The sequence below is a fragment of the Acomys russatus genome, chromosome 5 (assembly GCF_903995435.1).
Source record: "Acomys russatus chromosome 5, mAcoRus1.1, whole genome shotgun sequence".
In the NCBI taxonomy this organism is placed as follows: domain Eukaryota; kingdom Metazoa; phylum Chordata; class Mammalia; order Rodentia; family Muridae; genus Acomys; species Acomys russatus.
In genome coordinates, this window is record NC_067141.1 from 62,407,750 (window position 1) to 62,420,378 (window position 12,629).

Genomic DNA, 12,629 nt, shown 5'->3' on the forward strand with positions numbered 1-12,629 from the left:
GCCCCCTCCTGCATACCATCTCCACAGAGATTAGATGTCAGGATGTAGTGTGATTCGGGGGCCACATGGCACCGCTTTTTGTTTAGGTTTGGTTTAGTTTTTTGTTTTGGGCTGAAGTTCAAAAAAAATCAGTGAACAGAGCCAGGTGTGATGGCACACACCTTTAATCCAGCACTCGGGAGGTAGAGGCAGGCAGATCTCTGTGAGTTCAGGAAGGAAGAAAGGAAAGTAAATCAGTGAACAGTTCTGTTTGCTACTTTGGAGTGAATTCTTTACCTATGAGCTGGGCAGCTGGGGGCTAGAGGAACGTCCCTTGTCTTGAATAGGCTGGATAGGACAGTGGGATGTGGGTTTGTCAGCTCTTCGGGAATGTTCTGAGATGACCACCTCCGACAGAGGACATTTGTAAAGGTTTTCCTAAAACTTGCCCCACCCCTGGAGCTAATGAAAGGTAACTTTCCACAAATGACAAGGCAAGCTCTTTCCCAACCTGAGACAGTGGTGGCTGGAACCTGAATCTAAGGACAATTCGCAGGAGAACTGGGAATGACATGTTCTTTTTGTCACACCAGAGGACCCTGTTCTGGTCCAAGCTGCAGGGATATACCATAGTCTCTTTTTTTCCACCTAAATTGAGTTTAAAATTGAGAAGGATGGCTCATTAAAGCATTTGTCAAACTTTCCTTAAACCAGTGGCTCCAGAAGACTGTTAGTCCTATCGAGGGGCACTTTTCAAATTCAAGACAAACGTGTTAGGAATCACCTCCTCCCCGTGCAGGAGATGCTCGGGTCCTTGCTGAGGCAACTTCCCCCAGACTCCTCCCCCAGCTCTGACCTTCTCTTTAACCAGGAGAGTCTCTCTCTGTGTTTTTTATTTTATTTTGTAGTGCTAAGGACTGAAACTTCAGGCAAGTGCTCTACCACTGAGCCTGGGGACCTAAAGGGAGCACTGCATGGAAAGGTGCTTTCACAGTCCCAGCCCCCAGCTGCTGGCTGCAGAAAAGGTCCTCAGTGACGTCCTTGTCCAATAAATTAAAGTTCCCAAATTATTAGGTTCAAGAGTAATATGATTTCAAGTTTAAAGTGAGCTAGAAAGGCACATCTTATAGATTCCTGGGTAAGGTTTTACATTATAATGAAGTACCCAAAGAATCCTTGTGATTTGTTTCTTTCTTTCTTTGTTTATTTATCTGTCTTTTCTGTAGGTATCATTGTTAAGCTAAGACTGTTTGGCAGACAATTACAATGTGGGTTATGTAACTTTGACCAAGATCGCTATCACCATCTAGTGGTGAAATCCCTAATTGCAGGGTCCTGTTTTGAAAGCTAGTAAGCCATCCCTAAGTCTTAAGTTCATAAAATGGCAAGAGACATCCACTAGCCTAAAGGTTAAATTCTGGCTGCGTTGGCTGCGAAGTCAAGATGCCCAAAAGGGAAATCTTACATTTTGTTAGTTTCAAGATAATAATTTAGGACATGCTTAGATTATGAACTGGCCCAAGTGCGAAAGACAATCTAAGCTCAAGCTATTGCTAAGCTATTGTTCCACTTCAGCAGAGAAAGGGGGCCGGAGGGGGGGAAGAATAAAGAAAAAAGTTGTCTTTTGAAATTTAGTTTACTTAGCTCCGTCATCCAACAAGTGGGTATTTCTTGAGCATTAACAATGTTCTTTGAGTACTGTGTAATGTGTTAAATATATTTGAATATAAGATTACAAACATGGGGGCTGGAGCGGTGGCTCAGTGCTTAAGAGCACTGGCTGTTCTTCCAGAGGACCTGGTTCTGATTCCAGGAACCCACATGACAGCTCACAATCGTGTGTAACTCCTCTTCCGGGGAAGCTAATGCCCTCTTCTGACCTCCATGGGCACCAGACATACTGCACAAACGTACATGCAGGCAAAACATGTAGACACATTAAACAAAAAATTTTAAACTAAAAATCAGTTAAGAGGAGAAAGATAAGTTAAACAGCAATGACCAGTGCAGGCCATTAAACTATGTGGCATTTTTCTGACCACTAAACTATGTGACTTTTTTTTCAGGTCACTAAACTATGTGCCCCCCCCCCCCAGGCCACTAAACTATGTTGCATTTTTCAAGCACCATATTGTCTGGAGAATATCTGGACCTTTAAAAATTGGGAGGGAACCAGAGGGAGATTACGTGTCACATGAGACACTCCCACAAATGGGTTTGGAAGGCCAGCAGGTTTAGTGCAGTGAGTCTAGCAGCCCCAGTTCTGGGCTAGTAGCCCTGAGAGCTATTGACCATTAAGGCTATGTTTCACCTGTTTCTCTTTTGTTGTTTGTTTTTTTTGTTGGAGACAGGTGTCACAATGTAGCTCTAGTTGGCTTGTTTCTGTTTTCTTTAACCTCTAGGCAATCTTTCTATTTAACAGTAGCATAGTAAGTTGAGCCTCCTCAGGGCTGGGAGTGTGACTCAGCAGTACTGCATGTGCCTGGCAAGTGCAGCCCTCTACTGCCCCAGCACTAACAACAAAACTTGTCCAAAGGGAGAGAAATGATGAACAGGGATAACTGAACCTGAGTCCATTTTTCAGAGCAGAGCTTATGTCAACAGTTTATCATTCTGTAATTTTTGTATTGAGTTTTATTTCATGTGTGTGAGTATTTTGCTCACATATATACCTGCCGTGTGTATTCCTAGGAATCGAACACAGGTCCTCTGCAAAAACAAGTGCTCCTAACCACTAAGCCATCTCTCTAGCCCCTTATGTCAACAGTTGTTGTTGTTGTCGTTGTTTTAAGGTCATGCATTAGCACAGCAGTACTTTAAAGTTTAAAATATTTGTTCTTAGAACTGTGTGAAAGCAAGTCTGTGAGAGCATAAAGAGGTAACAATCGATGGCACCTTCCCTTTTCTACAGCTACCCACTGACATGCAGACCCTCCCCCAAACTCTCCCCTATACCCAGGGCCATCTGTTCCCCCAACACACATACCACTGTGCTCTCCTAATGTCCAGTCTAGCTGTAGCTGTCTGAATCTTCTTTTCAGCAGACATCTTAGTTGGGGTTTCTCTTGCTGCGCTGTGACACTTGGAGAGGTTGACTTGGTTTCCATTTCCACAGTCAGGACATCTTCCTTATCCATTCATTAGCTGGCACCTGGCTCTTCCCACTGTCCACGCTGCCTGTGCTTTCTTACTGAAGGATTTGCTCTACCAAGTTTGACTTCTGAGCAGCACCAGTCACGATGACTCTAGGGGCAGAGGGCCACTGCCCCTCACAGCATGTCATAGACAATGTAGAAGAAATAAGATGGTGAGTTTGACTCTTAATCTTTGAAATGTGTGCCTGTTACGAAGTCAGCTTGACAGGCATGTTAGGGTGAGTGTAAGAAGTTTCTCTAGGCGTGCTTTACAAATTCGGAGGGGCTAGTGCTACTGGCTCAAAAGTGGCAAAACCAAGACTTGAGCCAAGAGTGCTGAGCAGGTAGCAAGTAGCCTGCTGTAGTCTCTGGGTAAAGGATCCTTTTGCCTTATTCAGCTAAAGTAGAAGACAAATCTAAGTTAATACTATAAAGAACACGGCAGGGGGTTCCAGCGATGGCTTGGCAGTTGAGACCACGTACTGCTCTTCCAGTGGACCTGGTTCCCAGCCCCCTTGTGGAAACAGCTCAGGACTACCCACAACTACAGCACCCTCTTCTGACCTCTGCAGATGTACATACACACACACACACATACACACACACACACACACACACACACACACACACACACACACGGCATACACAGACCCACACACAGACACCACATAAATTAAAATTGAAGAACAAATAAGATGACAATAATTCTTCAAAGAACACGGCTATGGGAGGGCCAGCTGCTTTCCTGGGCTTATCAAGTACCATGCAGGAAACTTACCTGTCCTTTTTGGAACTTAACTTCAGCCTTGTCAGTGAGGGAAAGCAGGCGCTGGGGCATGAGGTGTTCTCAGCAAGAGCCTTGAGTCCCTTGAAGCTTTGGGCAGACGGTGATTGAGACCCACATTCTCACTTTGTAAAGCACAAGGAGTAATTCTCACCTGAAAACTACGGAAGCTGGTTGCAAGCACAGTGATGCTGTGTCCTTAGGCTGCTATGTCCTTAGGGTGCTGTGTCCTTAAGATGCTGTGTCCTATATGGGAAGTAAACTTAGAACCCATACCCAGATCTAGCTGATGGACAGGACATTCTCCACTGTTGAGTGGAGAGTGGGGACTGACTTTCACATGAACTCTGGTGCCCCATTTTTGACGATGTCCTCTTGATGGGGAGGCCTGGTGGTACTCAAAGGAAGGATAGCAGCCTACCAAGAAGAGACTTGATACCCTATGAGCATATACAGGGGGAGGAGGCCCCCCTCAGTCACAAACATAGAGGAAGGGAGTAGGGGGAAAGCGGGAAGGAGGGAGGATACAAGGGATAGGATAACAACTGAGATGTAATATGACTAAATTAATAAAATATTTTTTAAAAGATGCTGTGTCCTTAGGATGCTGTGTCCTTAGATGCTGTGTCCTTAGGATGCTGTGTCCTTAGGATGCTGTGTCCTTAGATGTTGTGTCCTTAGATGTTGTGTCCTTAGGATGCTGTGTCCTTAGATGTTGTGTCCTTAGGATGCTGTGTCCTTAAGATGCTGTGGTGTCCTTAGGATGCTGTGGTGTCCTTAGGATGCTGTGTCCTTAGAACGCATCCCAGGGAAGGAGCTGACACTGAGCAGGACTCAGACAGTGGGTCCCAATGTGCCACTGTATCACCAGCTTTACATGGAACTGTCTAGAAATGCAAATTCTGTTTCCAATCCTGACCTAGTGCATTGGCAACGTTCAGGACTGGGCCCAGAAACGTTGTTGTAACAAACCCTGACGCTGAGGTATGAAAACCAAAGTTCTGCGTGATCCGTATCTTCTGGTTTGGATATGGTTTGAGTGTGTGTCCCCCCCCCCACCCCACCCCAAGGTTAGCAAGGTCCCCCAATATAACAGCATCATGAGGTGGATCTTCCAGAGGCAGAACCTAGTGGAAAGTGAGTAGGTTATGGGGAGCTCCATCCTCGAAGTGGATATTTTTTCCCCAGGACTAGATTGGCTTTCACGAAATCAGGTTGGCCCGTGTGCTCAGCCCCTTGCTACAGTCAGCTAATTACCTTTATGCCTCACTAGCGTGTGCTACAGCCAGGGAAGCTCTCACCAAGCACCAGCTCTATGCTGCTTACACTTGCGAGCCACCAGGATCTTGAGCCAAATAAACCTTTTTTCTATATAAAGTACAAGCCTCAGATATTTTGCTACAGCGACACAGAGCAGGTTCGTGCCAGTTCTTCTCAGTGCACTGCAAAGTCTAAAACCAACAAAAAATGAATAGTAGGGATTGGCTGCCAGCCAGTAAAGGACCCTCTGTTGTCCTGATGCGGGGCTGAGTGCAGCTTGGATAGACTTCCTGCTTCGTGCCTGCAGGCCTCAGAGCAGGCGTGCCGAAGCAGCCCAGCGGAGCTGTTTGTGAGCTCGGGAAAGCTGGCCGGGTGAACAGAGCTCCCCTGATCCGCTGTCCACTTCCTTCCAGATCACACGCCAGCAGTACCAGAACGCACTCACAGCCTGCCACATGGACAGCTCGCCCCAATCCCCAGACATGGAAGCCTTCACTGACGGGGACTCCACCAAGGCCCCCACGACCCGGGGCACACCCCAGACTCCGAAGGATGACCCGGTCCTCACGCTCCTGAGCAACAGGACCAGCTTGCCGTGTGAGTCAGTCTAGTAGATGGGTTAGGCTGCCGTGGGATAAGGACAGCCCTACCGTCCTCCTCCACTTCTGCCCCAGCAGCCATCTTGTGCCTCACAGAGCCCCGGATCTCCTCCAAGGCCCAGAGGTAATATATACATTGTCCTCCATAGGCAGCCGCTCAGATGGTCTGAGAAGCCCTGGCGAGGTGGTATACCTGAGGATGGAGGAGATAGCCTTCCCCCAGGAAGAAATGACCAACTTTGAAGAGCACAAGACGCAGCAACTCTCGCTGTCCCCTGCAGCTGTTCCTACAAGAGCAGGTCAGGGCTGGGTCCAGAGCAGCAGGGGAGATCACCACTCTTAGACAAGCATGGTTCAGAGCAAACAGGCTTGAGGAAGCCCTGAGACTCCAGCTCCTGTCTCTGTCTGTCTGTCTGTCTATCTCTGTCTGTCTCTGTCTCTGTCTGTCTCTCTCTGTCTCTCTCTGTCTCTCTCGCTGTCACATACACGCGGTGGGGGGGCTGGCATTTACCAAGCACCTATCATATATAGGGCCCATGAGGCTGACAGAGGGGAAATGGCTCGCCCACACCCAAAGACCATGTTAGATGTGGACTCCAGGGTTTTTGGTGCAGGTCAGTTTCCAACATACCACCCTTCCTCCAAGGATCAGTTCTCAATTGGGGTGAGGCTTGGGTCCTTTCTGGGCTCTGAGATTCTAAGAAGCCAGGGGCATGTGCCCTGTTGTGGCTGAGCCCTTGATTTTATGGGTAAAAGAAAGTGACATCAAATGGCCTTAGATGTGCTTTTTGTCTGGCACAGATACTAGGTAGAACACACAGTATTTTCTCCCTCTCTCTTGCCAGATGGTATTTGAGGAGATGTAATTCTTTCTGACTTTGAGTAGACTGTTGGATTACAGCTCCTGTTGTCTGCCTGCTCCTTTTGTGGCAGTAAAATGCCACTTGCTAACTAATAAGCAACACCTTTCAGGGAACACACACACACACACTCTGTTTGACATTATCACTGAGAGGCCCCACCCTTTGGCCCTGTCACTCAGAGAAGCATCACTCAGAATCTTGATCCTGACATCTCAGCTGGAGGCCTGAGTCTGCTCTCCTTTCAGCTTCAGATAGCGAATGCTGTAATATCCACCTGGACCCAGAGGCCAGCCCCTGCAGCAGCGACTCTGAGGAGACCATGGGCAAGAAGCTGCTGAGAACCCTGAGTAAGTATCTTCTCTCCCAGACCAGCACTCCTCGCCAAGCATGTTAGGTCTTCCTCCCAGGGGAAGGTCCTGAGCCAGGGCCACACCTGTGATACTGTACCGGTCTGCCCCATTGCGTTGGTGATCTCCTAGGTCAGGAGTCTACAGACATGTCTTGAGGTCAAATTGTGACCTCCCTCCACCTGTTTTTATGACCTTTGGGTCATAAGCTCATTTGTCATATGTGACCACAATGGCAAGGTTGGACAATTATGACAGAGACCTTAAAGCCTGCAAAACCCATAATATTTACTATATAGTCCTTTGAAGAAAAACTCTATGTCCAAGAGACTTCAAGGAAGGAAAGCAGGGACCAATAAGATGGCTCTACCGGTAAAGGTGGCTTGCTGCCAAACCTGAAGACCTGACTTTGATTCCTGGGAGCCACACGGTGAGAGGAGAGAACTGACTCCCACAGTTGTCTTCTGACCTCATATGCACACCATGGCACCCATACAACCACACATACATGTACGTACACACACACACACACACACACACACACACACACACACACTAAACATTCTTTTTTTTTTTTGCTTTATTTTTCAAGACAGGGTTTCTCTGTGTAGCCTTGGCTGTCCTGGACTCACTTTGTAGACCAGGCTGGCCTCGAACTCACAGCGATCCGCCTGCCTCTGCCTCCCAAGTGCTGGGATTACAGGTGGGCACTACCATGCCCGGCTAAAATAAGTATTCTTTCAAGAAAAAGGAGAGATGACTGTCCTCCTTTGACAGAGGTCAATGCCAGGGGGATGAAAATGCCCTTCCCAAAAGCTGCAAGAGCTGGAAATGGTATTTCTTCCCTCTCTGAGGGCATTTATACAGTCACCATCACCTGGGCTAAAGGAGGCTGGAGACGCTCTGAACCTGAGCCCCTGGGAATGGCTCCCCACTCTCGCCATCAGCTGTGGCCCATGGGACATCAAAGACTGGTGCCTGGCTGTCCCTGGAGCTGTGGCCTTCTGGGGAAGGGAAAGAAGGCATTTCAGGGCCTATCACAATCCGTTCCATGAGCCCTTTATCATAGGCTAGTGCCCGAGACTGTGGCTTTTCAGAGCTGTTCTTCTTTGGGGAAAGTGCTTCAAGGTGTAAATGTGCTCAGGTTCCATTGCACAAAGCAGGGCTTTGTCTGTGTTGAAGAGTCCCCAGACTGCTGAGACTGCATGTATGTCCTCCCGAGCTACAGATGGATGCTGACAACCTGCTTTTCAGGTGGCCGGAAAAGGAAGAAGTCAGCAGATGGAGAGCGAGCCTCTGAGGATAACTCCAATTTAACACCTCTGATCACATGATGAGGGAAGACCTCGTTGGCTGGGTGTGAGATTCCGAGGCTTTGGGAGAAGAGCCACCCTCCCATCACTTGCTTCCCCATCCCCCAAGGCCTCCCACCAGTGACAGAACACTCCACCCTCCATCTTTCACCCCTTGCAGTCAGTTTGGCAAGTTTTACCAGTTGCCCCCAGTCTGACACAGAAGGAGATGCCTGTAATTGGAAGATGCTAGAAATGGTCTTGTCTGCAGGATAGTCCAGGACTGGCTGGGGGGTGACCCCAAGTTGGTCACCATTCTGAGGCCCCCCAGTGATAGTCTTTATTCTTTAGTGTCCCTGGGCCACAGGAGACCCATGTCCTGGAATTCACCACTCTTTCTTCCAGAACAAAACAACCCTTCCTCCCATAGTCCATGCTTAGCATTTGCTCAGCCGGTGACGTGGGCAGAGAGGTGTGTTAGTCCAGAGGAGCAGGCGTGAGGATGGACAAGGATTCTTCAGAGTGTGGGACCCACTGTCAGTGAGCGGGTGCTCTCCACAGCCTGGGGAATGGAAGAGAGGAAGCCTTGAGTGAGGATGTGTCCCGCTTGGGCTTACTGTAATTAATCTCTCAGGAAGCCTACTTTGGAAGAGGGAGGTCAGGGAACACAGAGACAAAGTTGTGAGCCAGACATAGAACTTCAGGTTTTAAGTAAAAAAATCAAAGCAGGAAAAAAAAAACTTACATAAAAAATTGTAAGTTGTGATAGTGAGTGTGTAGCCATGATAAACCAAAGAGTGCCCAGGTCAGCCAGGAAGGATGCTCCGTGCTGTCACGGGACTCCAGTGTGCTTGACACAGGAATGTTGAACGCTCATCTTTCTTTTGCACATACCCCCCACCTCCCACCTCTTACCACATCTCTTGCTGGTCAGCTAAGTATTCCATTAACCTACCTGATCCAGGGGCTTTTTAGTCCTGGATATTGGAGCAGGAGCAATTCCAATCATAACCACAAGATGGCAGAATGACCATGCATATCTACTCCTAAGACTATGTAGGTTTTGGGAAACACAGCCAGCCTAAGGGAAATATTTTAAAAGTCAAGTTTGAGTTCTGATTTACTTCTCACCCCATCCTTGCGCCCCTCCAGTCAGTATCCAGAGAGCCAGTGCTGCCTGCTGAATCTCTAAACCATTCCCTTGCTGCCTCACTCCCACTCCCCCACAACCTCCCCCCCTCCCCCCTTCAGTCACAGGCAGATGGACGAGATTTGTGTCTCAAAGGAAAAGACTTGCCCACAGGAACTTTAACTCAGGGGTTGTTAACTTGGGGCCATTACCCCAGGGGAGTCTGTAGCTTGACTCCAGAGGGCTAAAGAGCCCTTAAAAGTGTCAGAACTTAGTGTTTTTGTGTGTTTTCCAGAGACTTGAAGCTTTCTTAGTATTCTCAAAGTTTCCAGACCCACAAAGGCTTTTTAACAGTTTTAAATAATGGAACTTTTAGCCCAATGTTTCTGCAATGCAGAGTGAATATTGGACACTTTGAGAATAGTGTTGAACTATAAATGGTCAAGCACTCTTGTCAGTGGGGGTAGGTTGGCACCCACCAAGACAGGGTCCTCCGAAATCCTTGGCATACCACACAGTATAGTTATAACCTACACTCCATGTTTCTTTTGCCCACTGTCTACCAAGCCACAGTAGGTATTGCCAAGAGGGCCATGGACCTCGGGAGGAAAGAGTGGAGCCAGAGATGCCTCTTCTGTGAGTGTCACTGACTTCACCCGCCTCTTGCTTATCCTGGCTGGCCTGAGGCTCAACCATGCATGTGTTCTAGCTAACTCCATAGCCAACACTCCCTGCCTGCTCCTACCAGTCAGAATAGACAGTGCCAGCCCTCGGTGCTTGGTGTTTTGGACCTAGGCCAGTAAGTGACAAGTTTTGAACAAGAACCTGCAAGGGAGCTGAGCAAACAAATTTCCCTCTCATTAACCCTTAGGCCACCAGGCTCAAGCCACTACTGTTGCATTACACCCCTCCCTCTGCAGAACTTCTAAGAGACCTGTCACCACCACTCCTTTCCCTAGCTCCCAACAGACCCCCCCCCCCCGCCTAGTTTTCTTCAGGTTAAAATAAATTTTAAAAACCGATTTTAAAATAAAGCATTTATGAAGGCTCAATAAATTGTAAATAATTTTTAAAATAAAATAAAAATGTGTTTCCTGGACTACGGCCACTTTACTTGCCCATGGAATTTCAGCATTCTGAAGTGGTTTCGTTTGAGATGTGTGTTGGACAGTGCACACACAGGTATGTCATCCCACCTGTGGCCCCCGGCCTGCAAGGGCACACTCCTCCGGAGGCAGGTGTGAGGCCGAGGTAAGGTTGCAGGAAAGTCTGAGTACTTGAGTTTGGGAGGCCAGATGGGTGAGATTTTATAGGGATGAACGGCAGAACTGGGATGTAAAACAAACCTGGGTGTAAATGGAGACAACGCGGTAGTAAGAGGGTTAATGAGAGGGGCGGACAGCAGCTGAGCCCACGCGGACCATGAGAAAAGTTCTAGATCTTGGGGGCCAGACCCAGATATGCCCCTGAGAGTCTGCTGGTCACACCTGCTGGCTTCTTTGGACTCTCTGGAAAATCAAGATGGCACAATTCCAGCAGTCTTCTAAAGCAAAGGCTAGAGACAGGAAAGGAGAGTGGGCCTGAGGACACAGGCACACTGTAAGGCAGCTCCAGGGGGCAGAACAGTCAAGCAGCTGGTGGGGTGTGTAACGGAAACAAAGTGGGTTATGCCAGAACAACTGAAGTTCTTTTCTGGAGCCCCAATAGAGTCTATCCATCCCCGAGTAAGGTAACAACTGTTTTGCTCCAGGCTTTACTTACCAAGTGTTGTAATACGGAGCCATTACATTAGCTCATTTCTCAATGAGCACCCCTCACAGGTGCTGAAATTACCAGCCTGAGCAGTTGGGTAACTTATTTGAGGTTGCTCTGCGAGGAACTGGCAAGTCTGAGTGTCCTGTTTGTGAACTGACCAAACCTGTGCCACTAAACTCCCCCTCAAGCCCGCCATGTACCCGTGTCTGAGAGGCCCTGTAGCCTTCCCTAAACATCCTGAGTCCAGACACAGTACAGGACACACTAACCCAGACATACAAACACACAAGGCCAGATTCCCGCTTCATTTCATTTTCTTTAATACTAAAAGCATTTCTAGCACTTTGGGACTGGCATGGAGACTTAAAGCTGTTTCCTTAAATAGTTTTAGCACTTCCTTTAGGGGAAAAAAAAAATCACCTTTCCCTAAACAAGAAAAGTTACATACACCCTAGTTAGAATTTACTGAGGGGGACTACATTTTGGAGGGCCACAGTGATCACGGTCTTTTGTTTTTGTTTTTTAAAGATTTGTGTATATGTCCTAGTCTATAAAAGTGCCACTGGAAGGCAGAAGTGGGTGTTGGCTCCCCTTGAACTAGAATTGCAGGCAGTTGTGAGACTCTATGTGGGTGCTGGGAACCAAACCCCAGCCCTCTGCAAGAGCAACAAACGATCTTAACTGCTGAGGCAGCTCTCCTTCCAACTCAAGACTCTCTTGCTCTCAGCAACCAAGTCTGACCCCATGGAGGCTTATGCCCCACCTAGGGAGAGTGACAGGAAACAGCCCACCATGGTTGCCTCCCCCTTTACTCACTGCAACATCTTCAAATAAGAAGGGCAAACACTTTAATAAAGGGCACAAGTGGAAACAAAGAGACGGCAAGCTAACATCTAGTAACCTTTCTCAGCTCTGCCAGCCTGGGCTCCTCCAGGGAGAGTGCCAGCCAGAGGGAAGGGCCCATGCAGCCACAGGGAAGAAGGGCAGCCCGGCTCCACGCCGGAAAACCAACCAGGAACCACCACTGCTGTTTCAAGTGGTAGGAAGCCATCTGTTTCAGGACCAGCAGACTGATTGAAAGAAAGCAATGGGGAACAATGAAAGTAGACCAAATTCAGGCTCACGGGAAAAGATTTTTAACTAAATGGCTATACTAACAAAACACAGTGCTTTGGCCAGCTTGGAAAGAATTCCTCACCACACCCAGATGAAACAGGGTGACTCAGGGACAGCATGAAGCAGACTTTCGCTCCGGGAGGGATACCTCATCTGAGTCCTAGGAAATGCTGAAGAGTGCTTTTAAATGTTGGGACTCCCCAGTGGTTACTCTGTTAAAGCAATGTATAACCTTACCAATTCCGCACAGCCACCATTCGCAGAGTGCCTGGATTCTGGAAACTGTGACGTGTTTAAGCAGCTGCAATTTTGCCAGTATGCTAGGAGGTACTCCAGCTGTTACGGGAAGGGCTGGTGTTCTAGAATCACTC

General features: G+C 48.0%; 1 protein-coding gene across 2 annotated transcripts in view; it reads left to right on the forward strand.

Annotated features, from left to right (window-relative positions):
- The window catches only part of Cnnm1 (cyclin and CBS domain divalent metal cation transport mediator 1), a 52,517-nt gene extending 43,969 nt beyond the window's left edge, over positions 1–8,548 (forward strand). For both annotated transcript variants that reach the window (XM_051146603.1, XM_051146601.1), the window contains 4 exons: positions 5,571–5,754; positions 5,906–6,055; positions 6,865–6,966; positions 8,221–8,548. In XM_051146603.1, the coding sequence (XP_051002560.1) occupies positions 5,571–5,754; positions 5,906–6,055; positions 6,865–6,966; positions 8,221–8,300 (516 nt within the window). In that variant the 3' untranslated portion in view covers positions 8,301–8,548. The remainder of the gene's footprint in view (positions 1–5,570; positions 5,755–5,905; positions 6,056–6,864; positions 6,967–8,220) is intronic.
- Positions 8,549–12,629: the final 4,081 nt, after the last annotated feature.